The 27,243-nt window shown below is 34.1% G+C and overlaps 1 protein-coding gene across 7 annotated transcripts in view; it reads right to left on the bottom strand.

Moving 5' to 3' along the window:
* Positions 1 to 27,243, bottom strand: part of ROCK2 (Rho associated coiled-coil containing protein kinase 2) — a 144,639-nt gene that overhangs the window by 34,913 nt on the left and 82,483 nt on the right. For all 7 annotated transcript variants that reach the window (XM_032353292.1, XM_032353293.1, XM_032353294.1 and 4 more), the window contains exons 5-15: positions 19,941 to 20,201; positions 11,012 to 11,156; positions 8,569 to 8,707; positions 6,146 to 6,237; positions 5,266 to 5,425; positions 3,678 to 3,738; positions 3,050 to 3,061; positions 1,207 to 1,286; positions 993 to 1,041; positions 295 to 430; positions 105 to 196 (exon numbers count right to left, since the gene is read on the bottom strand). In XM_032353292.1, the coding sequence (XP_032209183.1) occupies positions 105 to 196; positions 295 to 430; positions 993 to 1,041; positions 1,207 to 1,286; positions 3,050 to 3,061; positions 3,678 to 3,738; positions 5,266 to 5,425; positions 6,146 to 6,237; positions 8,569 to 8,707; positions 11,012 to 11,156; positions 19,941 to 20,201 (1,227 nt within the window). The remainder of the gene's footprint in view (positions 1 to 104; positions 197 to 294; positions 431 to 992; positions 1,042 to 1,206; positions 1,287 to 3,049; positions 3,062 to 3,677; positions 3,739 to 5,265; positions 5,426 to 6,145; positions 6,238 to 8,568; positions 8,708 to 11,011; positions 11,157 to 19,940; positions 20,202 to 27,243) is intronic.

Raw genomic sequence — 27,243 nt, 5'->3', positions numbered from 1 at the left:
ATGAGAGGCAAAGAAGGCCATTTTGTAACATCGCCAACTACAAGTCTTACTGATAAGTCATTAAGAAAATTCAATGATCTTTACTACAACTGAGATCAACCTACTTGTCTCTGGAGCTGATTCACTTTCTCAGTAGATATTTGAGAGTTCTGATTTCTTTTTTTCAAATCTTCAAGTTGATCCTTTAAACTGTTAACTATGATAAAAAGAATTTCAGTGGCAAGCTTCAACACAACATACACATACACACACAATTTCTTTCTTGGTAAGTATTTAATATTCTACACTACAAACCATCATTTTCCAAATTTCGTTTCTTGTCTGCTTCGTGATCAGCTTTCCGCTGATATTCTGCATTTTTGTGCTGAAGAAGTGCCTTTTCTCTTTCTAATTGTCTTAATGCTGATTCCACACTTTTCCTTAAAGTAATCTGAAATAATGCTTAAAGTTATTATCAAAGGAAAGTATGCATAAAAATAAAAGAAAACAGTATTTCAAGCAGATAAAAGACACCTTTAAAAATAAGCTGCAACTGCTGTTTTGTTAAAATTCACAATGTTTTCCATTATTTTCAAAATAGCACACCTCTCTTAACTTATCAAGACCAGTGTTCACTACTGAAAGTCAAACTTTCTGAAACATTCCATTACCAATGAATCATCTTCACTTGATATAAACGTTATGAATAGAAATTTAAAAGAAGAAACAATAGTTACTTTCTGTTGTTAAGCCAAGTAATTTAATATAAATGCAAATTTCTTTCTTGCATTACCTACACATGCTAAAATTAACTCAAGTTTGCAAAAACATAACAAAATGAAGTCTATCATCATGCTTATCCTATAATTTTAGTCCTGTTCACCAATGCTAGAGGTAGGTCTTATTATATACCAAGATAGTATTAATATGGGTCTAAGAGAACTCTGCAGCTAGGCCAGGCATCAAAACTCTTAGTGAACAAAGGTGTTAATAAAAGCATAGAGGAACTTTACCTCTTCCTCTAGTTCCTTTGCTACTTTCTCAAGGCGAGTATTAACAGATCTGGAGAATTTCAAAAGAAATAATAAGTAAACCTCTAATTCATAATAAAAACATCTTACTATAAATTTTAAAATAATCAAATAATTACTTTGTAGCTCTTCCTTTTAGGTAACACGTTTAAACTTCAATTTTAACATACCACACTGAACTAGCCACAAAACATACTTGCACTTTTGCTCTAGCTCCTCTTTGGCTTGCATCTCAGTGCTAAGATGTTCTTCTAACGTGTATAATTTTTTCTGAATCTGTCAGAAAATAAGATACTATAATTAGAAAGTTTAGTCACACTTAAAATATAAAAGCCTCAAGAAAACAATGACAAGCTGTTTTGTGAGCTGAATATAACCTCATCTATAATGGTACATAAAGTTTCTGTACCTTCTTAAAGATGTGATTTCTAGTGACAGAGGAAAAAATCCTCTAACTCCTGCTCTCTATCACACTACACACGTATGCAAACATGTACATGTCCACACCACATAAACATATGAGTGAGAAGCTCTAAACTTGGCAGAATTCTTGTATGACACCAAGAAGTGTCATTATGAATTGACATTATGAATCGTTCATTATGAATAAAGGATATCCTCCACTGTTCTTCCGCAGATTACTTATATAAAATACTGTCACAATGTGTACTTATAAGATGAAAAGTTCTATTTCTGAAACAAATACTTGGAATATTTGAACTTGCTCAAAAATATATTATTGCTCTTAAAGAGAAGAATTTAAGCTCTTCTTTGTATCTTTCTACACCATGCCAGGAACAGTACTAAAAGTTATAATCAATAACTCTTGATGAATAATATCTAATTGATCATAAGTCATTTCCTTGCCGTTCTTTGTGTCTTCTTCAAGGCCAGATATGTTGGTCTTTAAATAAACTAAAATCAGAGAAAGTATTAAACAGTCCACTTTTGGAGATTATCTTCTTCATAAAGGATTTAAGTTTTTTAGTTCCTTTGTGCCTTAGGTATAGTGGCACTTTACAGATGTTGTCTCATTAATCCTAACAACAACCGTAGAATACAGTAGTGTTGGGGTGCCTGGGCGGCTCAGTGGGTTAAGCTGCTGCCTTCGGCTCAGGTCATGATCTCAGGGTCCTGGGATCGAGTTCCGCACCGGGCTCTCTGCTCAGCAGCGAGCTTGCTTCTCTCTCTCTCTCTCTGCCTGCCTCTCTGTCTACTTGTGATCTCTCTCTGTCAAGTAAATAAATAAAATCTTAAAAAAAAAAAAAAAAAGAATACAGTAGTGTTGTATCTACTCAATAAAGAAACTGAAATTTTAAAAAGGTGAATAACTGGGCCAAGATAGCTTAGCTAATAAGTGGCTGTGCCAGAAATCAATCCAAGTCTGTTAGACCCCAAGGCTAATGTTCTTTCCATTATTCTTTCTATAGTGATTGGGTTCCCCATGTTTCTTAAATATTTTATAAATTTTATACAAAACTATTATTTTCCTAGTAAGAATATACAGGCCAACCGGGCGCCTGGGTGGCTCAGTGGGTTGGGCCGCTGCCTTCGGCTCAGGTCATGATCTCAGGGTCCTGGGATCGAGTCCCGCATCGGGCTCTCTGCTCAGCAGGGAGCCTGCTTCCCTCTCTCTCTCTCTGCCTGCCTCTCTGTCTACTTGTGATCTCTCTCTGTCAAGTAAATAAATAAAAAATCTTTAAAAAAAAAAAAAAAAAAAAAAAAATATACAGGCCAATGAACAAGTCAAGTTAACTGCTTTTGGCTGCTATTGTATTAGAATAATTTGATCACACTAGTTTTCACATGTTAATCAGTTACATATCCTTGATAAATAAAACTAAGAAAATAACACAATACATATTTAAACAATAGATCCATAAGGGCAATAAGGAAAGGAATACTTGGTAGAAAAAAGTTGGGAACTTCTCTCTCAGGCAGATGTAGTACTCCAAATGCTAGGTGGAAAATGGCTACATCAAAACACTGCTAGAATGAAGCACTTTTTCAGTTTTTCAACATACGTGACATCAACATACCTCTTGGCTTTCCTATTTAAAACAAAACAGAAAACACAGAAATTTACAATACTTGTATGCTTTATAAAATTCCCAAGAGAAACCATACCAGAATTATCTAACCAACTTTCTAATTTTCTATAAATTTTAAGGAGAAAAATGTTTAGCATACTCATTAATGTGTATGTGTGGATATGATTTACTTTTGTAGTTAGAAATTAGAAGCCACAAAATATGTTAATAGTTTGATAAAATCACGCTTTATCTGAATTCATTCTTAAACACTCAAAATATTACTTCCTTCACTATTTTTGTACACTTATACCTTATTATCTATATATACTCTTTTATAGTACTAAGATTATAAAATTTCCTGATATTATATTTGCTTATAAACCTATTCTATCACTTTTGCTACTATAACTAAGCCTAAAGCCATATATAATTCATCTTTTTACTAGCCACTGTATCTTATACAATAATACTTGCCAAATAAATTAATCATTTAAATGTTCTTTGAACTATATTACAACAGAGAATGCCATCTACTGATTCAAAAAGTAGCATCAAATGAACTTTTTAAGCGCATGGATATCACTAAATTAATTGAACATATGATTAAAATAAAGTAGTAAAAACCTATACATACTTCATTTTTCCTTGATTGTACTGAATCATTTTCTCTACAAGGTGAAGAGTCACTTAATAACCTAGAAGGAAAGGCAGAAAGTAAGTCTTTTGCATGTCATTTTAATCCATTTCCTAATACCACCAAATTATTATCAGAATTAAATTCCAGCCACAAAGATTTTTTTTTCTGACCACTTCAACATAATTTAAATGAAGCAACGTTTTCCCCTCTAGATATTTATCATTCTCAATAATTTAAAATGTTGCACATTTTTTTGCCCCCCCCCCATTGGATGTTCTAGTCTTTAATACTGTTAAGACTGCAGTCACTAGATGGGCTATGCATTGCCCCTCTTCACCTCATTTTGAGTTCCTGTAACTATTTTATCAAGAAATCTAGTAAGACATCTCTCCTCCTTCTCAAAGATAACATCTCTTGATTCCCAGGTCTTAATACATAAATCCTCACTTTTATTTAATTGTCAATCTCTCTGAGTCCTCCCTCATTGCCTATAAATATGCTTGGGTTTATCAAGGCACTCATATCCTCATTTTAGTAAGCATTACAAGAGTGTTTAGAATACTATCGTTAGCAGGATGGCCAACTCATCCTGGTTTGCTGGGGATTTTCTGAGTTTCAGCATCAAAGTCCCTTGCCATATCCTAGGAAGCCCCTCAGTTCTGGGCAAACCAAAATGCTTGGTCACCCCTACCATTACATACATGGAAGTACCAAAAGTTTCTCAAACATGTTTCTCAAATGTCTCTAATGCCTCACTCCTCACTGCCTGTCAAAGTTGAAAGTCCCTCAGTATAGCACACAACAGTCATCTGCTGCTTTATTCTTCCTTTGAACTTCACCTCCAATATAGTTTTTAATCTTTATACCCAATACTCACCAGAGCCAACCAGTATTTATTGGCCTTGTGCCAGCCTCTGTGCTACATGGAGGGATTACAGCCAAGAAACCTAAAGTCTCATTAGGTCCTCCAAATGATCGTAATACAGCAATATGCACCTTGTGTTTGGGCCCTACTAGACCACACTACTATGCTCCCAATGTGTGCCAACATGCCACACTTTTGCTCCCATTGTTCATCTCCCCATGACTCTCACCTAACCTCCCCACATCTTGGCCACTCAAAACTTTTTCTTAGCTTTACAAACACCCCCCTCCTTCCCTGAGGTCTTACCTGACTCCATATCCCACCCCCAGAGATGTGACTTTTATTTTTCTCCTGAACCATCTTAGATATTTTGGTACCTTTCTTAAGGCAAATATCATATTTCTATCCTTTATTATGACTATATTATTCTCTTATATCCCTTATTACCAACCTTATTAGATGGTAAGCTCCTTCAAACATATTTAGTCTTACTCTCTATTACCCCAAGGAATATAGAAGAGTGTTTTGCATACATTTGTAAATGAATAACATTCAGGAATAATGGAACTAAATGAAAAATAACTTTCAATAGTCCTTTTTTAAAACACTCAAAAGTTTAAAACAAATGAACACTTTATCTTCTGTAATCCAGAGTATTATAGTAAGGTAACTCTTTACAGCTAAATCCTGAAAGGAATAAAAATCTAACAAATCACATACAAATTTTCTCTATAGTAGGTAAATCCTATAAAAGGCAGCTGGTTTCCCACAAAAGCTTTAGGAATTGGGAAGGTTTCTACATCTCCTTTATCATCTTCAATGTCATCAAAATTGCTGCTGTCTATGTCACTGCTGAGTTCAGGTACTACAGGAGCTGCCGCTGTTCAAAGAAAAGAAATGGATTATTTTCTTCATAATCAAAATATATATTAACCACCCAGATTTAATATATATTAATACCAACACATTATACATCAATAATATATAATTAATCAATAACATCATGATTTACTATAGAAAATTTGGTAACATGTTTTATATTCTATCATTTCAAAAACTAAAATTTTATTAAGTATTTTATTACTACATTGGAGCAGGTTTGAATATAGATAAACAAGGAGAGCAATATGATATTATTCTAGGTATTAAAATTGTAAGCAGCAATAATTTGCACAAACATTCTTTAGCCTTTGGCCTTTCACATTCTTTAAGTAAAATATTTTTACTCTTAAAATGAATTAATGTCAAATATACATGAAGTTAAAATGAATTACTATGCTTACTCCAGTATTCATCAAAGTATGGTCTACATAATTACTGATTAATTCAAAGAAATTAAATTCAAATTAAGGAATAGTCCCCCATTCTGAAAATTATTGAGATCCATAAAAAACTTACAAATTAAGGAATACATATTAGTTTAAGATACTGAGGAACATTTAGTTATAAATACTGCAAGAGAACAAATTTGAAATAAAACCTCTGAATTAAAAATCAGTTAGCATTAAGTGTAACAAACATGATTACTAATTCAAAAGAGGGATCAATTACTGAGATTTAAAATGTGATGGAATGGAAATATTTAAATTTATTGACTTACTCTCTCTTATGTTATCCCAATTCCATTGGTCATTCTTAAAGAAAGGATGCTGTTTGATTTCTTCTACCCCATTTCTCCCAAGTCGTACTTCCCTAAACAATGCAGTTAAAGATTATATTACAAAAAGATTACAAAAAAAATTAATTCTTATCTTGCCTAGGACCAAAATAAGGATCACAAATGACTTTGAGATATCTTTATTAAAAGTTTCAGCTTAAATGTTTTTCCAAAACAAGTATTGTTCATTTTACAACATATGATCTCTCTAGATTAAAAGGGTGATAAAGTAGAGTAAATGCCATGGAAAGGGAAATGTATTTCCCTCTGTAGTTTGTATCAAAGAAAAGTACGCATGAAACTTTCAAATAAAAATATTCATCTATGTATGCCCAAACTGCATGACCAACTCCAGGATGTAAAATGGACAGAAGTTTAACTTCAAACAAAGAAAAGTTATTCAAAGCCTCTCCACTAAAAATGTAGCACAGAGTCTGCTCCAGATTCTCTCCCTCTGCCTCTGCCCTTCCTCATGTCCACTCATATGTTCTAATAAATAAATTTTTTAAAAACCATTTAAAAAGTAAAAATCAAATCAAAATTTTAAAAAATGAAAATCTCTTCTTATAAAGAGCTCACATATTGTTAGAAACTATCAATCTTCAGTCTGATAAATTGTATATTAAAATAATTATACATTTACATTAAAATAATCATTCTGAATACAAGAATAACAATATTAACAATTTAATTCTTTGAACCCCTGAGTTTTCAATGCAGATTTTATGGACATAAAAAACATCAGTTTTTTTATATGCCCTGGAGTCATGTTTAATATAAACAGAAAAACCTGTAAACTCTAGAGGGAAGTACGGTAGCCACAATGATGGCATTAAATTCTTTTCCAAATATCTTTTCTCTACCTATAATCATTCCTTGGACTGCACCACCACCCCCCAATAAACTGCTAAGGCAAATCTTTCATTAACATGTGCTGTGTCCTGTTTTATATTCACCTTTCAGCACAAATTATGGTCATCCTCAACATCCCATCTAGTCCCAAATCAAACACACAGGATTTGTTCTAAGTATATCGGCATGGACTGTCTGTTAACCAGATAATTAACAAATCTTATAAATGATAAACATATTAAAATGGTTAACCTCTCTAATAAGAAAAAATAGCAATAACTTTTCTTGCTTCAGATGAAAAAAAATTCATGATATACAGTTTGATGAGAATGAGCAAAGTAACTATCATCAATGGAAATATACCCTGCTGTGACTACTCCGGGGGTCAATTTTGTAAAACCAACTCAATTTTAAAGTGTGTATCCCAGAATTCTACCTTTAAAACTTTATCCTACAGAATGTACGCAAAATATAAATGCTTGAGGATAGTCACTGTGGTACTGCTTGTAACAGCAACTGGCTAACAAACAATATGGTTTTTGCTGAGAAATCAGAACACTTTTCGAGCTAGAAATGCCCTGAGTTATCAATCTGATCTGATCCCACTGTTCATGGATAAGTAAAATTTCCCCCAGAAGTAAAATTATTTCCCTAAGATCACAATGCTGGTGAATAAAGTTTGGACTGTGGTGCATACACACCCAATATAAGCTGGTCCTTTGACAGGCTGACTCTTATCACAAATCTAAAAGAGGCCAGGAATCAAAAGGCCAAGGAAGAAACTCCCAAGAGTTTTCTATCTTCTCTTCTTGAAGCAGGTTTCATAGCATTGTTCACCTATTTTGTTTTAAGAAATATAGAATTTCCAGAGTATATTCAAATGCAAATAAAAAGGCTGGGAAGGAGGCACTCCCAAGTCAAATACAAATAGTTTTTGAGATTATAACATGTCAAGTACGTACCTGCACCAAACACTCTTCTCTCAAGAGTCGTACAATAAGAGTCAGATGGGCTTATCACTTCAAAGGATAAAATGTGAATAATACAAGCTTTACTCCTCTCAAATGCCTTACTAAGTTCTGTTTTTTCTTTTTAGACATGAAGGTAAGGTTAGAGTTTGATTACAGTGGGGTTGCACACACATAATGACAAGAGCAACTCAACACCAGGCCCAGCAGTAGGAAAAGGCTAACCCAAGCAATTTGGATAAAGAGAACAAAAGACTTCATATGTAAATAAAAGTTTATGCTTTCATTTTTACAAATTTAAAAGTTAAGGGCTCTCAGGGAGCCTTGGTGGCTCAGTTAAGCATCTGCCTTCTGCTCAGGTCATGATCCCAAGGTCCTGGGATCAAGCCCCATGTCACTGTTTCTCCTTCTCCCTTTGTTCCCCGACCCCTCCCCCAACTTGTGTTCTCTCTCTTGCACACTGTGCTCTTTCATATAAATAAAAAAATCTTTAAAAAGGGCGGGGGGAGCTAAGGGCACTCTACAAAGAAATTCAATGTACATTACCTATCTGTTAAGAAGGCACAAATGAGATTCTTCGCATGTTTAGAAATTTCTGCATCTTCAGGGAAACATAGTGAGTTTTTATGATCCATAATTTTGCTGTATGTTCCTACAAGTGAATCTGCATAAAACGGAGTATCCCCTAAAATTCCAAGAAAGAAGACACTGAGTGTAACTAACAGAGAATGAAAATTAAACACTTTTCATCTATTATTTAAACACGTTAAGTTTGTCACATGCATGATACAACAAGTGACCTATGGGAGAGGAGCCTCAGTTGAAACACACCAGCACATACCAAGGATGTATTTAAATTTTAATCACACCAATGTACCATCAACTCTTAAAAGCAAAATAAAATTAATGCTAACTATAGAATTTTTTATTGTTTTTACAATGGAGAAGATTATTTAGTAGGGCCAGATAGATGAGAATCTTCTAATGCTTGAGCTGGATCAGTCCTTCTTGAGATTACGCTCTAGAGCTATGCTATACAATAGAGTAGCCACTGCCAACATTTAAGTTAAATTTAAAGTTGAATTAAAATTTAAAGTTTAATTATTTAAAATAAAATAAAATAAAATAAAAATTTCAGTTCCCTAGTCACACTAACCACATTTTAAGAGCTCAGTGTGGCCCAGGCTTACCACACTGGAATGTGCAAACATAAACCATTTTCACCATGATAAACTGGACAGAGTCAGACCAATCCTATTACTTCATATGAGATTTGCCTAAGATGACACATAGCTAGAATTCATAATGGCAGAAATGGTCTCCCAATGCAGTGTTCCTACAGACTAATGGCTATGCTAAAAAGGCACTGGAGTGTAAAGACAGAAAAAACTGAAGGCACCATTTTGGCCAATACTCATCTAAAGCCCCAAGAATTAAAGGCCCTGCCAGTATGACTCATCTGTAAGTCACCTTAGCAGAAACCAGACTTCCCCAAATCAGACAATCCAAAATTTCAAAAGGGGTATTCAGGTAATTTTTGTTTGTTTTCAAAGAGGGCAAAGGGGTGCTTTAAATTCAAGATTTTTCTAGCGCCATTTTAAATTACAGTAGAGTTCCTTAAATGAAGTCCCATGCTAACCAACCTAGGCAAGCACCAGAGTAAGCTCAGAATATTGTAAATCAGTGCCATTCAAAGTCATTAAATTCAACTCAAGAGTTGAAAACAGTAGCAGGTATTTAAATGGTCCCTTCAAAGGAGTTATGTGACTTTCTCCAAATTACTTTCTAAATCCCTAGGAGAATCTAGGCAAATGATAGAATAATTCTACTTTAAAAAGATTACAAGAACAGCTAATGTATCATCAGATTGGGTCAGAGGTAGGGAGAATGAACAGCTACCTGGGAACATATCCTGCATGTAAAGAGATGCACTACAAAAAAAAAAAAAAAAAAGCCCCCCAAAACATAGGTCATACTATGACATGAGTTTAAAGCACAGCAAGAGGAATACTATATACACAAAATGGTCATCAAGAGAAGGCAATTTACACCACAAAAACATTCCATGATTAAATATTATTTAAATTTGAGACTTGCCAAAATGTTCTGATTTTTTAAAGCAATAATCATCATAATCATACAAATTTTCTACTACCACTTTTTTTTAGGGTTATCCTCTAGAAAATAAATTCTCCAATTTCTAAAGATAAATTTTCAACTTTAAAGTTGTTTCATATAATGTTATTAGCCTTAAAATAGATTAGCCCCAGAAAATAGATTTAGCTATATCCTCAAGCCAGATGATTCAGTTATTGGCTTCCTTAGCTGGAAGATATTTTTGTGACCCCAGTACTTAGGAATAGGGAATCTTAAGAATGAAATCTACGATATAAATAAAAGTTTTGAAATACCTGCGTCTTCCAAATTTTGATTTAGTCAAAGTGAAAGAAATTATTAAATTTGCCTGAGATTTCTGAGAATGAAATATTATAAAATATTTTTATCGATAATCAGTCAATAACTTTATAATTTATTTTACTAGAATTAAAACCATATGTAAATACAAGTAACAAACACAGTTGACAAAAATCAATTACATAACTATATAAACAAAATTGGAACAAATATTAACAGCCTTATACTTAAAATATTTACAACAAATATTAATCAAGAAAATCTTAGACTAGAAGCCCACTAGAGCTATAAACTTGCTTCTTCTTCTAACATTTTCTTCATACAAAAAGACCACTGAAGAATTATTTCCTAGCAACATACTTTCGAATCCTTTTACTTTTCACTAAATCATTGTGCCAGTACAATTTGGTTTTAACTTTCCAATTAGTAATCTGTCATACCTGATACAACTAATTCAAAGTTTTTAAAAATCCTACTTCTTCCACAGGACACAATGTCCTTATATTCCCAAATTCTTGACTTAAAACTAGTGTTATGAGATGGGTTTTGAAAAAAAGACAAAATATCTACTCACCCACCAGCATCTCAAAAAGGAAAACACCCACAGACCACCAATCACATTCTCGCCCATAGTAACCATCACCCCCTTGTGATTTGAGAACCTCAGGTGAAATATAATCAGGTGTTCCAACTGCTGTATCACAATGCACCATGCCTGTCTGGTAAAGAGAGAGAAAAACAGCTACATGTAAAAACATACACACATAAATACAACTATTCCAGTTATTACTATATTTATGTAGTGACTACAAATTGCTACCAACAGAACTTCATTGCTGATACAGCTTTGGGAGGATAGGAGATAAATGTATTATGAAATGCCTAAAAGTGTCCAGATTACAGGAAATCAAGAATGACTTTTCCACTCTAAAATACAGGAGGCTTCATCAATGGAAGAAGGAAAAAGTGGTAAACTCTAAGGGAATCCCAAACAAATCAACATCTTTTGTTTCTCTTTCTTACACTACTAAGTAGTTACAAGGGAAGTACAAAACGTGATCTTAAGGCAGTGACCTGGGGAAAAGAATTAGAGAGAAAGGAAACTTTGGTGTTTTCAAAAGAAACTCCAGTAATTAAGATTACAAAGAGCCTAGTTTGGAGCTGGATAAAGACACAGTTCTTATCATATTAAGAAAAAATGGTGGAAATAGATAAAATGTTTAAATTAAAAGATCTTAACAGCTTGAAAGCTATATACCACCAAACTGTGTATTTAGAAATATGGAATTGTGGCATCAAGATATTTGGCAAAATGATAAAAAACTTTTATCTGTATTTAGTTTTAATGGGTAATACGACAATCCCTGATGTCTTTTTGACAAGAACCATTGTAAATATATGCATCCATGTGCATCTTATAGCATGTGTGTGTGTGTGCTGTAAAATGAAATCACTCTAATACTATAATGCTAAATACTATTCGTTCACCTCCAGCTCTGTGCAAACTTGCGAAGTTTATAGACTAATTTAAATGCCCTCCATTTCCCTTACCTCCCCAGGAAAGAGTATGTCATTCACATTCCTCATAAGGAAGCTAATATAAATTCCCGAAATACTAAGTGTTATGAACACCTTGGGAAAAGGAAGTTCCATGTATTTTGTAAATATGACTTATGTAAATGTATTTAAGTGCAATAAAAATATATGTTAATCATGGGAAATTAATTTTGAAAACAATCTTTTCATTCTTCAAATTAGCAACAATAATGCAATGATTTTACTTCCCTGCGTATATAGCAAATAGAGAATAGAAGTCATTTTAGTTTGAATATAAATTAATAAAAGTCCTGAAAATAATTGAGCAAATTAAGAGGGCAATAATTTCTACGGATGTACTCAGAATAAAAGATGAAAAACAACAGTGCCTAACTTTAAGAGGCAGGGTTGGACTGTCCTATACTTCTGTTAGAGGAAACATTAAGATACTTGTTTGGGTAAATAAAACTCCTTTCAAATATATCTACCAAAACTAGACTTTAAAAAATGAATCCTGTAAGACTCAAGAACTAAAACCTAACTGGACACACACACCAAAAAATGCCATTGGAGAAAAAATTATTTAGCATTCAAAGGTTTAGAGGAAGGAGAGGAACGGGTAAGATAAAAAAAATAACTGGCATAAAGTTAGGCTGTAAAGGATGGGACATGTTAGGCTTTACCAGAGAGAGAGGTATGACAGCTTAGAAAGAAACAAGAGAAAAATAAAGGAACTAGAATGACTTTTTATAAAGCATATTCAGGAAAAGAGTGAAGGGGTGCCTGGGTGGCTCAGCTGGTTAAGCCACTTACTCTTGATTTTGGCTCAGGTCATGGTCTCTGGTTCATGAGATCAAGCCCTGTATGGGTTCCACACTCAGTACGGGGTCTGCTTGGGATTCTCTCTCTCCGCCCCTCCCCCTGCTCATGTTGTTTCCCTCCAAATAAATAAATAAAATCTTAAAGAAAAGTAGTAAAGTCCAAATCAGCTAAAAGTGAAGTTTCACAATGTTGAAGGTGGGAAAGGTAAGATGGAGATCAATTTGAATAACCACTTGCAAAATAAATACTTTGGCAGGACTAAAGAATTTTTAGCAGGGAAACTATGTAAACAGCACTCTGCTTTTGGGAAAATAAATACTCCAACCACAATTTTTGACTAGCGTACTGGAGGTTGAGATTTTTTTAAATAAACATTTGTAAAAGACATTTTAAAACTGTCTCATGGAGGGGCACCTGGGTGGCTCAGTGGGTGAGGCCTCTGCCTTCAGCTCGGGTCAAGATCCAGGACGTGGGATCGAGCCCCGCATAGGGCTCTCTGCTCAGCAGGGAACCTGTTTCCTCCTCTCTCTCACTCTGCCTTCCTCTCTGTTCAGCAGGGAACCTGTTTCCTCCTCTCTCTCACTCTGCCTTCCTCTCTGTCTACTTGTGATCTCTACCTCTATCTCTATCTATCAAATAAATAAATAAAATCTTTAAAAAAAAAACTGTCTCATGGAGAAGTTCTCAAATTACATGAAACAGAATCCACATGTATGACAAGTCTCTTCTCCTATCCTAAAGAAATACAGTGGGGTGATGGACAATGGGGAGGGTAGGTGCTATGGTGAGTGCTGTGAAATGTGTAACCCTGACAATTCACACACCTGTACCCCGGGGCAAATAATATATTATATGTTAATAAAAATAATTAATTTAAAAACGGAAAGAAATACAGAAATGATAAACCAGAAACTAAAACCTGGTTTACCAATGGTGGGTGTGGGTGGGAAAAGGGTGGAGATCAGTGGGAGTATGGGAATGGGGCAGTAGGAGTGAGGACGGTAAGATCCTTCTCTGAGCATACGATCTGCACAGGTTCAACTCAGAAAGCCAGAATGTTTCACACATCATAAAGACTACGAATAAGCAATTAAAATCAACTAGGATGTGTGTGTCGGGGGGGGATACTCCAAATGGAATACAAACAGTAAAAACTGAACCTGTTTTATAAATTAATAACATAACCACACCAAATGGGGCAGTGATGAAAAAAACTAACCTAAGTAACTCTGTATATGTGCTGCCGAAGTGAGCACAAACATAAGTAACTTCAGAAAACAGTATCTGTAACAGATACTATAAGGCTAAACACAAAAGGAACTGCACAAAAATAACATATTCTAATTAGTAAATCTGTCATAGGGTAATTAGTAATTAATTCTGAAATAATTTTATGTTTGTCTTCTAGAGTTGAACAAGTAAATAAACTGTAGGCAATGACAGCCAGGTTTCTTTATTTTATTTTTTTATTTTATTTATTTATCTGACAGAGAGAATGCACAAGCAGGGTCAGAGGCAGGGGGAGAGGGAGAAGCAGACTCCCTGCTGAGCAGGGAACCTGATACAGACCTCCATCCCAGGACCCTGGGATCAAGACCTGAGCCAAATGCAGACCCTTAACCAACTGAGCCACCCAGGTGTCCCAAAAGAGCCAGGTTTCTCAGAGAAAAGGGAAAGGGGGGAAAAAAAAAGGAAAAAAAAAAAAAAGGGAAGAAGATTACAATAAGCCCTGTGGTGTAGGAAAAGAATCAGTATCAGTGTGAACTCATGATTTTAGTAGCCTAGATATACAGAGAGATAAATACAGAATTAAATATGAACATGTGTGTACATACAGATTAGCACATACAGTATATTCAGTATACATGTGTCTGGTGACAAGGCCTAGAAATAACGGCACTCGAGGAGCAATAAGCAAATGTAGTGCCCAAATACTGATTTCTAAATACCATTCTTGAATAAAAGAGATCTGAGCTTCCTGGAAAAGTGGCTCATTCCATAGCTACGACAGAGAAAACACAAGTCTTCAACAACTTACAGTGCCAAGAAATAAGAGAAATGCTCCATAAGGGGGGCATGGCCAAGGACATAGGAGCCAAGATAAGCAAACTGTGGACTGAGTTTCAAGGTATGAGTAGGAATCTACCAAGTAAACTGTATCCAACATCGTATTTGAAGGCCAGGAATCATGAAATCATTGATTTTATGGCACTGAAACAACAGGTAATTTAAGACCAGTGAACTATAAGGCACAAAAGGTCAAATGATAGAGAATGAGGGTGAAATGTGGAAGGGATCACACCATCAAGAAGCTTCATACAGACAAGCTAAGGAGTTTGAATTTGACTCAGTAGATGACAGGAATCTACAGAAGGGTTTTAAGCAGGAGAGCAACATAAACAGGTACGCATTTTCAAAGCTTCCTCATGAGTAATTTAAATGGGTAAGATTAAATGCTTATTTGCTAAAATATATCTGGAATTTGTATTAGATATTATAATATCATAAGTGGAAGTTTACAGAAAACACAAAACTGGTCAGTCATAAATCTTGAGGTTGGCCAAGGAGACTATTCTAAGTGGTTCCTGTGAAAGTGGAAAAAATTGTAAATGGAATTCTTAATTATCAGAAAAGCATTAAGAGCCTCTGCTTGACTACTACACAGGCAGGAGCCAACTCAGTCCATTTTAATGATTAAAAATGGTGCATAAACAATGAATTTTTGGAACACTGAAAAGAAATAAAATAAAATAAAATGAAAAAAAAAAACTGGCTGGCATATAGTAGATGCTCAATAAATACTTGTTAAATAAATGAACTGTTAAATAACTTTAAAAAAATGAGTACTTGCAGCAGGGACTCCTTTTTCAAACAGGCATATCCCTTACCTTTTAAAATTCTCGGCTAGTGCAAAGTCCTGCTTCTTCTTTGTTCTATTTAAAAAACAGCCCAACTGGTTTAGAAGTCCATGTCCATTTGCATTATACAGTGCCCAACACACAAAAGGCTGCCTGTTATTCTAGTTATCTCCTAGGGATACCAATTATTACTTTTATTAGGGCTCTGGTTACAAAGCTGCATAGCTTTTGAACAGTCTGTCCCTACTGTCCCCATAAACCTATTCTTTTCTAAATATAATTTTGCAGAAAATAGGGTTTTTTCAGAAATACGAGTAGAAACACCTTCATTTTAAAAACTGTTGTCACTTGCAGAAGGGTTAAGAACATTAACAATTTACCAATTAGCTTTTAAAGAAGTACTGCCTTCAGCTCAGGTCATGATCTCAGGGTCATGGGATTGAGCTCCACATCGGGCTCTCTGCTCAGTGGGGAGGGCTGCCTTCCCCTCTCCCTCTGCCTGCCTCTCTGCCTACTAGTGATCTCTCTGTCAAATAAATTAAAGAAAAAATCTTTAAAGAAGTACAGCCTCAATATAATCAAATAGCACACACTAGAATATTAAGGGATATAATTTTATATTATTTTCAGGTAACCTAAAACACTGACACAAAATGTGCCTTAAAAGGTGGTAAAGGTAGCTATAAAATGCCCAATGACAAGCAAAGAGAGAATTCCATTTACCTAACTAAGTAAGCAATTTTAAATAGCAGCACTACGGGGCACCTGGCTGGCTCAGTCCGTTAAGTATCTGCCTTCAGCTCAGGTCATGATCCCAGGGTCCTGAGATCGAGCCCCACATGGGGCTCCCTGCTCAGAAAGAAGCCCCCTTCTCCCTCTCCCTGCTTGTGTTCCCTCTCTCGCTGTGTCTCTCTCTGTCAAATAAATAAAATAAAATCTTTTAAAAATAAATAAATAGCAGTACTTCTCGGCTATCTACTGAGACACATCTAGATGTAAATATACTACACTGTGACATTCACTCACATCTATATGTTTTTTTTCCAGAGAGATAAAGAGTCATAGTATCCAGGAAACTGTGTAAGCCCACACTTTTATTGAGAGAACTTTCTGACATATGCCAGTACTCTTAACTGCAATAGTAACCAATTCTTTTAGTCTTTGTGGTTATAATATTTAGTTGTGTTTTATTTTTGCATTTATCCATCGCCAGGAGAGCTAAAAAATAATTTGAGGATCTCTGTCTATATTGTAGATAAAGGGCTGACAAAGTTTTCTATAAAAGGCCAGTAAAAGGCCAATAAATATTTTAGTAATACTTAATAAATATTTTAGGATTTGTAGGCACATAGGATCTCTACCTCATATCATTTTTTTTTTAACATCTTTTTAAAAATGTACAAACCATTTTTAGTACAGGAGTTGTACAAAACCAAGCCACAGGTCAAATCTGGCCTTGAACTCCAGTTTGCCAATCCCTTCCATAGACGTGCAGATGAATGAGAACGAAACTAGGATCATTTCTAATAGCTTTGAGACTATAATGATAATCAAACAGAGGCCAATAAAGTGATGAACCTAAAACTTGCAGTAGCACCATTTACATTAACAGCTAACATAACAAAACTATAAATTCTATGTACTATAGATTTTAATAAAAAAACTCCTTTGTTCTTCAACATATATAGCTGTTCTCATCATTAGTGTTAGTTGAGGAATGGAGTTCTGGGGTAAAACAAACAACATTTTAAAACTTCAGTATTTAAAGCATATATATTTCACTACATCAAAATTAAGAACTCCTATTCAAACAGAAACAAATGCATAGCTGACTGGAAGATGATATGAGCGATATCTGTACAATCACTATTGAGATTATATAAGGAAATCCGGAACATCAACAAGAAGTTGATTTTAAAAAGGTTAAAAGATACACAAGTAATTCATGAGATAAAATGACTCACAACTGAAGAAAAGTTTGACATCATTAATTATAAAATAAATACCATTTTTAAAACCTACCACCTTACACCAAAGGAATTGATAAGATTTAGACGAGTAATAGGAAGGCAGAGTAATAACACAGAGAGACACGAACTCAAATGCACTACTAGCAAGAGGTTATAACATTTACAGCCATTCTGGCAGTCAGGTAATACTTTATTTATGTATCCTCTGAGTCAGCAGTCCCACTTCTTCTAAGTGTATATTCAGAGGAAACCCTTGTCAGAATACAAATGGGACATGTCTGAAGGTGCTCAACATCAATGTTTATGCTCAACATAGTACTGCTGGCAGCAGGGAGCTGATGTGGCCTAGGAATCCAACACAAGGGGGAATAAGTACAATCAAATAGATAACATGGAAAATTAAGAAGGACTGAGCTAATTTACAAGTATCAGAATAGATATAAAACAAGATTAAGTGAAAAAAGTAAAAAAAAAAAGACATCCATACCATTATATTATTTATACATATGTACACTATATTAATAGTCTGCAAGAGCTTATAGTAAACACATGACAGTGGCTGTTTATTAGGGACAAAGAGAATAAAACTGAAACGGAACGGGGGAAGACATCATAAAATAAAAACCAGATGAAGCTTTTCTGTTGACTCCTAATGACTATAAGCGATGAGTCAAGGAGTATAATTAGCTCAGCTAAATGTACCTGAATTAAGAAATAGTAAATAAAATTACATAAGTCACATTTTATTTTGCCTTATAAAGAGACAATGTAAGATTTTAAGTCACTTAATTTAGTATTTACTTACATGCTTGTAAAATTATTCTATAAAAACCATATTCTGTCCTGTTCCCCACACTCTATACCCTTTCTTCCTTAACCATCATTACCTACCCTAAAAACATGTGGTATGACTTATTTCTCCACATCCTCCCAAAAGTTTTGGTTTAATTAAAATTAGAATACAACCATGGAAGCACAGTACAAAAACACCACTCATTATGTAAAACAGACATACAAAAATTTAGCATTCTATTAGAAAATTATATTATACTTTATTTTCATTAAATATAATTTTTAATATTAACCATTTTATACTGTATTATGATAAACACCACAAGAGGGAGCTTTGGGGACAAATGCTCCATCTACTAAAAATTAATGTATACGAAACACGGACACAGTGACTACATAATCAATGAAGAAGACCAAAGAAGAAAGGAATGTTGAGTAGACAGGGCAGACAAATCTAGATATATGAAAAGGGTCTACGAAATACAGCACAAATTCTAAATAAGAACATTAGAAAAGTGATCAGTCAGATTAGGATTATCAGGAAGAACTCTGTAAATGAGGTAAAATTTGAGCTGAACTTAGAAGAATGCTGATGAAGACAGTATGATCTATAAAAGTGAATGTCACAAAGATGGCATAAGAGGTTAAGAGAAAAGAAAATCAGCTTAATTAAAAATAAACATCTTGATAAGATATTTTTGTTAAGAAATATGATTAGCTATATAAGCATAATGGAAGGTTATAAAAACCATACAAAAGATAATATCTAGTTTGCTGTCAACATGCACTAACATTTAAGAAGTCTGATATAAGTAGGTCACCCCTTAGATCCAACAAAGAAATACAAATACAAACAAACAAACAAACAAACCATGATTCCTCCCCATTAGGAACTACTGCAAGGAATTATATATATAGTATACTTACAGAGAAAAAGAGAAGAGATACAAATTTTGCAACATAAATAAATAAATCAACATCATAATTAGTATGAGGTTAAAACTACTGAACCTATTAATTATAATGTGAATTGTTCTACAGGTAAAGTACACAACACATGATGTTCCTAAATGTATTCCATATGGTTGATGCAGACAGGGTTGGTAGGAGACAGTAACGTAAACTTCTTAGGGTTTTTTTTTTCCTTTTTAAGGAAAAATAGAGAAATAATAATGGTGATGGAAATAATACCCATGTACCTTAATTTATATTTGTGTTCTATTCTTCACCTGAATCATTTTGCACATGAACTAGTTTTAAATGATAGCAAATGCTTGTCACCATTCTATGGGGTGATACCCAGGTTTTCTGTATTCTTATTTCTCTTGTATTTACCAAATCTTGTACTATATAAATAAATAATAAAGCACTCTGTAGCTAGATGATCAGTTAAAAAAACAGTTTTATTTTAAGTCATTACATAGCAAAACTAAATTTATATTTGTTTAAAACTATGAAGATTTGAAGCTTCTTTCATTTTTGTTTTTTAAAAACTAGCATTTTTTTTTACTTGCTTATTACTTACTTCATCCATCTTCATACATGTGCCAAAATCTGCCAACTTAAGATGTCCATGTTTATCCAAGAGCATGTTGTCAGGCTTTACATCTCTGTGAATTAAGCCCATTGAGTGTATGGCATCCAGAGCAAGAACAACTTCAGCAGTATAAAATTTGGCCCACTTTTCAGGTACATCATAGTTACTCATAAGGTTTACAAGATCTCCACCAGGCATATACTCCATTACCATGTACAGATACTTATCATCTTGAAAAGCACAAAAGAGCTGTAAAACAAAACGAGAAAGGAAAAAAAAAAATTTAAGAAAACAAAAACAAAAACAAAGATCAAAAAGCATAAATGGAACAAAACCCAAAAATTTATTACTACTGAAAAAGACAAATTATTTTCCAACCAAAAGAGTTGAATTTGATGAAAGCTTTGATTTTTAGATTTGGATATTCCTAATGGAAAAACAGGTATCAGACAAAACTTTTTATATAGTTAACTTCTTTATGCTGAAAAACATAGCTAAATGAATAATTTTCCCTCTTAGAGAATACAAGAATTTATTTAAACAAAGATATTTTAAAAGAGAAATTGAGTAAGGGACATAAAAGATGAAAAGAATGACAAAAGAATTCATAATTTTAAAAAAACAACTTTCTGAAAACAAAACAAGCTACTGTACATAATTCACAAAAAAGAAAGCTAAGGAGGTAGGCGCAGCTCAGAAAAACCTAAAAGATACCACATTCTATATATGTAAGAAGAGGGTTACTCATAAGCACCATACCACTGGAAAGGAGTGAGCTTCGGGTAGCCACACTTAGAACAGGGCCTTCTCTCTCCTATTCCCTATCATCTTGCTCCTAAGCAGCAAGTGGCTCCCAGACTAGAACAGTGGCACTGGGACCAGAGAAATCACACCAAGGGAGGGCTGCTACTGACTCCCCAGAGGCATGGGAACCACAAATTCAGAAGAAAAGTTATTTGTACATTCCACCCAACATGTCCCAACTCACACCCAGAAGCAAGCAATGCAAACAGAAAAGGTATCCACAAACAGGGAAAACACAGAATAAAACCAAGAACTCATATTCAAAATAAATAAAAAGAATTCCTACAAATCAATTCTTTTAAAAGAAGAGACAACCTAATAGGAAAATGAAGAAGTATTAAGCAGGCATTTCACAAAAGAAGATACTCAAAGATGAAAAGGTATGAAATCTCATTAGAGAAAGATGAATTTAAACCACTGTGAGACACACCTTGCATGCACAAAAATGACCAAAAATGACCAAAAATTTTAAAACTGATAATACCAAGTGCTAGCAAGGACAAAGGAAACTTATAAACTAGACTTCTGTAACCACACTGGAAAACAAGTTGTTATCACCCACTGAGACTGATTATAAGTACTCAAAAATGCTATACCTAGGAATAAACCCAACAGAACAAAAAACATTTACACTACTTGTAACAAAATTTTGAAGTAACACCAACAAATTGTGGTATATACATACAATGGAATAAAACAGCAATAAAACTAATAAACTGTAGCAATGTAGATAACTCATGTCAACATAATACTGAACAAAAAAGCTAGATACAAAAGAAAAGCTATTCAGTGGTATCACTTATATAAAGTTCAATAAATAGGGAAACTATAGTTCCTGAGTGATTGTTTAGGTGGTACACTAGAAAGAAAAGCAAGAAACTGATGACTAATGAAGCAGAGGAGTGGTTATTTTGGGAGGAACACAGGGAGGTAGTGATTGGGAAAGAACACAAGAGAGCTTCTGGAGGCTAGCAATGTTTATTTTTTGAGCTGGGTTGTGGATAGGTGTTTGCTTTGAGATAAATCTTTTTGCGCTTGTTTTATGTATTTCTTTGTGTATGTCACAAATAAAATCATTTTTTAAAAAAGCATGATAAAATTAATGCAGATAATTTCAAATGCATTTGTAGGTATCGGATACCCTCCTTCTTTCACTATCCAATATGCAAGCAGATATGTGCATTGGAAAATAAAGACTGACAATAAAAATTAGGCAGATAAAGAAACTAGAAAAGAACAATACAAACCCAAAGAAAACAGGAGCTAGGGAATTTTTTTAAAAGCAGAAAATAATTAAAAAGAAAACGGGTGCCTGGGTGGCTCAGTAGGTTGAAGCCTCTGCCTTCAGCTCAGGTCATGATCCCAGGGCCCTGGGATTGAGCCTGGAACTAGGCTCTCTGCTGAGCAGGGAGCCTGGTTCACTTCCTCTCTCTGCCTGCCTCTCTGCCTGCCTCTCTGCCTGCTCGTGATCTCTTGTCTGTCAAATAAATAAATAAAATCTTTAAAAAAAAAAAAAAAAGAAGTTATTTTTAAACAAAAAAAAAGTTAACTTTTTTTACATATTTTTACATACATAAATTTACATATATGCCAGTCAACTGAAAACTGAAAGAAAAGACAGATACAGTCGCAGATAATATAAACTGACTCAAGAGAGAAATAAAAACATGATTTAGTAAAAAAATCACCTGAGGAAAATAAAAGGTTGAGAGAAGATCTAATTGGAAAGGAGGAAAGGAAGGATTGAGTACAGAAAAAAACATCCAAGTTTTAGGACAGCAGCTATCTCTCAGAAGGAGAAAAAGGAGAAAAGACTGGGTAGGAGGAGAACAAAAAGTATTTCAAGAATTCTTGCAATGTTTTCAAAATTAAAAGCTTAAAATTAACGATGGAAAAATGTTAAAATTTGCTAAATGTATGTAAGACTGAAACCGAAGAGCGTTTCCAGATGGCTTATTTATTAGGCACACAAGAAGAGCCATTCACCAATGGTGAATTAATTAAGTTGTGTTTGATTGCATCAGCCGAAGAAATGCGTCTAGATAAAATCAATTCAAGACTCGGTCTTTCAACGACAGCTGCTCCAAGAGTCGAGGACACTGGTGGCAGTATCAGTAGTCAATTTAAAAACAAGGCAAATGATTTCGGGTGGTTTTCCTCGGCTCTTAATGAGTCCACAGATGTTACTGATATTATGCAGTCATTAGCAGTTACTGGAAGAGTAAGTGCCAAGTTTGAGTAAAAAAACAAGCCTCTATAAACAGTCCGTATAGATGAACTACAGACAAAAATATTTCCAAAGAAATTGAGAAAACACTAGTTCAGTACAACCTGTAGTGGAATCTGGTAAGGTGTGTTAACTAAAGATAGTGGTAAAAACATATGTGGAGCAGTAAAAGGCTTTATTGGACAAATTTACAAAGCTTGTAAAAATGTGTGATACTGAAAATCTGTAGTTATTCTCTGTAATACTTATCAGTAAGTACTCTGGAAAATATGTGAATCCTTCGTATAATAAATAAATTAGTATAAACAGATGTTATTTGCTCTTTTGGACTTAATCATCATCATCTGTTCTGTGAATTTTTGTCAGAAAAAAATGCTGAGTATTCTCATGCAACCATACAGCAGTTCAATGGCTTAGCACTGGTAAAATTTTATTGCAATTATCTGAGCTTAGAGCCGAGACTAAACTTTGTCTGGTCAAGACCATCCTCAACTACTATCATGGAATACTGACTAGCTTTCTAAATTAGCTCTAGCTACAGACTTTATAACGTTCTTAATTAATACAACCTAAAATGATAAGGTAAAATAGTGCTTATGTGCAAAACTTTAACTTTCCTGAAAGATTTTATTTATTTTAGAGAGAGAGCTCAAGCTAGAGAGCATGTACAGGGGAAGGGGCAGAGGGAGAGGGAGAGAGAACCCCAAGCAGACTCCCTACTGAGCATGGAGCCAGAGGTGGGGCTCGATCTCACCATCCTGAGATCATGACTCCAACCAAAATCTACAGTCAGATGCTTAAGTAACTGAGCCACCAAGGTGCCCCACAAAACTTAAGCTTTTAATGACAACTAACATCAAGCTACTTTTTATGCTTCCCTTGCTATTAAAATCAAAACAAGAAGTGGGATCTCCCTCCTACACAAATTGGCAATGGATGTACTTTCTGAGCTCAAATGACAGTCCCACAGTTGCAACAGCATTTTTTGACCTCAATATAAGTGTAAAGCAAATATCCATATTTCAAAATCCAATTAAACTCTGCAGCTGATGGGGACCTGGGTGGATCAGTCAGTTAAGTGCCTGCCTTCAGCTCAGGACATGATCCCAGGGTCCTGGGATCAAGTCCCACATCAGGCTCCTTGCTCAGCAGAGAGCTTGCTTCTCTTTCTCCCTCTGCTGCTCCCCCTGCTTGTGCTCTCTGGATCTCAAATAAATAAATAAAATCTTTTAAATAAATAAACAAACTCTGCAATTGAGAAGCTTCTGCCTAACCTTCAGCTGAAAGTGACAAACCTGCAATGTAATGACTTTGCTAAAAGGTAAATATCCAGACAAGAATTTAACATTATCATTTGTCTTCCAAATGCTAAATAGGCTCAATCAGAATCATATGCTCGGGCGCCTGGGTGGCTCAGTGGGTTAAGCCTCTGCCTTCAGCTCAGGTCATGATCTCAGGGTTCTGGGATCGAGTCCCACATCGGGCTCTCTGCTCAGCAGGGAACCTGCTTCCTCTTCTCTCTCTCTCTGCCGGCCTCTCTACCTATTTGTGATCTCTGTCTGTCAAATAAATAAAAAAAATTTAAAAAAAAAATCATATGCTCAAGGTCAACATCAACAGTTATAAATAAAGTATTGGTATACGCCCTTGATACATGACGAAAATGGTACCTTCCCTCTCTAGTCTTTCTCTAAAAACTCATAACCCTAGTCTAAACAATGAGAAAAACATCAAATTCTAATATAAGACTATACACATCATATAATATAACTGACAAGTAATACTTAAAGCTTTAAAGGTCATCAAAAACAAGGAAAAAAGTCTGAGAAATTGCCACAGCCAAGAGGAGGCTAAGAAGATATAATTAAATATAACACACTATCCTAGATGGAATCCTACAACAGAAAAAAAGCATTAGGTTAAAAACCAAGAAAATCTGAATAAATTATGGACTTTAGTTAATATAATATATCAATACTGGTTCATTCATTATAACAAATGTACCTTACTAAAGTATGATGTTAATAGAGGAAACTGTCCCGAGTTGCGGGGAGGATATAGGAGCTCTCTACTATCTGCTCAATTTTTCTATAAATGTAAAACTGTTTAAAAATAAAGTCTATTAATAAAAAATAAATCATATGCCAGTGGATAATAGTATTTGGCAGTACCTAACCTATGTGAAAAGATAATTTCTAATAAGCTGATATGTCCGAAAATCTTATTACACATTAATATTAACAGAACATCTACAATTTTGATAGGGAACATTGACTGTGAACCTCAATTAAACAAAAGGTTACTACCCCAGAAAACAAGTTCATTCTTCTCCTTAACAGAGTGGTATTTTTAAAAATTGTACTTATTATCATATTTTGAATTGCCTCAATAAGAAATCTGTAGAAATTCATTTTCTCATTATATAAGTTATCAACATTCTATCTATCCCTTGGGCCACAAAACTTAAAGTAGGTACTATCTGCTCCTTTGCCAATTTCTGGTGGGTCTGAAATAAGATTGGCCATGGCTGGTAATTGTTGAAGCTGACTGAATAGTACATGGGGATTCGATGCACCTTCTTTCTACTTTGGGATGTTTAGAAGCTATCATAATAAATATTAGTGGTAAAAAATTATCATTAAATATATTGAAAACTTTTCCCTGAAAGGTATGCAAGCAAGTTCAATCCAATCCCAAGGAATGAATAGCTTCTATTTTATATAAACTATACCAAAGCTCAGAAAAAAGTGTTGTGCTTCCCAACTATGTTTATTAGGGTAGTCTCACCAGAATATGAAAACCAACCCAAAAAAGCCCATGTTAAAAAAAAAAACTGAATTAAAGCAAAGGTCAAATGTCATACAAACAGATGGACAATTACTTAAAATATTGGTAAATCAAATTCAATACTCTATAAAGAATATAAAATTATAGCAAATAGCATTTACTTTTTATTGTATACTACCTTAAAATTTATTTGTTTAGTGTGCTATAATAACAGATTAAACAGCAAAACCATCATAAAAGCAGCTCAAGAACACACTTCAAATACTTCAACATTATTCCTGATTAAAAAAATACTTGGGAAGCTAAACACGAATAGATAGGCCTTTACTGTCTTAATCAGAAAACTGCAGCAAATATCAGATTTAATCGTTAAATACTAGAGGACTACCCAATTAAGTTTAATATAACAAAAAAGATAAGGATAAAAAACTTCTATTAACTCAACACTGTACTGAAAGACTGAACCAATGCTGGTTCTTCTGAGTTTAGTAACATCTACATATTCAAACACTAGTTTTCTTATGCACAAGTTTCTTCTGAACATATCTGATGAGAAAAAGTAACATGGCTTTACTGAAAATCAAGCTCTACAAACAGATATACACTATATTGTTATGAGAGGACTTAATATTTCAAAATAATCAAAACAACCCAAAAATATCTACCAATTAAAGCAATGCAAGAAAAAATTTTAAATGTACTTAACAGAAGGAAAGGCTAATTCTAACTTCACAGAAAAAATGTTAAGAATTTCCACAAAAATACTAAAAAAGGAGAACAATGAGAAGACTTGCCCTACAAAATACATGAAAAACTACAGAAATTAAAACAACATGATTTTTTAGTGCTTAACAAATCAAAGTAATAGAACAGAGTCAAAAGAAATTCACATATATATGGTAATTTAGTCTATGATATAAAGGACATTTCATATACTTCATGGGAAAAAGATGGGCTTTTCTACAAATGGCCCTGGGAAAAGTGGCTGCTCATTGGGAAAAACAAATCTTACTTCATATAAAAAAATAAATTCCTGGTGACTCAGAAAGAGACTCCTGCCCCTCCCAAAATTAAAATATAAAAAAGCTAAAGTATAAGAGAATATTTTCATTATATTGAGCTGGGGAAGGTATTCCCCAGTAAGAATCAAAATATAGAATATATAGATTTGATTACATCTACTTTTAAAAACTCAATAAGCAACAGACAACAGTTCAAGAGAATATATTTCCAACAGCTATAACACAGAATATATTTCCAACATATGTATATTCATGTACAGGGTCTATCTGCATGCTAATAAATCAATTTTTAAGAAGTAAAACAACACACAGAAAAGTGGGATACAAATTACTAATAAACATATGAAATATCCTGAACCTCATCATTAACCAAAGAAATGTACTTTAGCACAATAACATCTTATCTTCTTGAAGATGCAACTAATAAAAATTTTAAATAACTAGAATATCC

The sequence above is a fragment of the Mustela erminea genome, chromosome 7 (genome assembly GCF_009829155.1).
Source record: "Mustela erminea isolate mMusErm1 chromosome 7, mMusErm1.Pri, whole genome shotgun sequence".
Lineage (NCBI taxonomy): Eukaryota > Metazoa > Chordata > Mammalia > Carnivora > Mustelidae > Mustela > Mustela erminea.
Note: the sequence above shows the minus strand (reverse complement) of the source record. Positions and strands in the feature narration are given on the sequence as shown.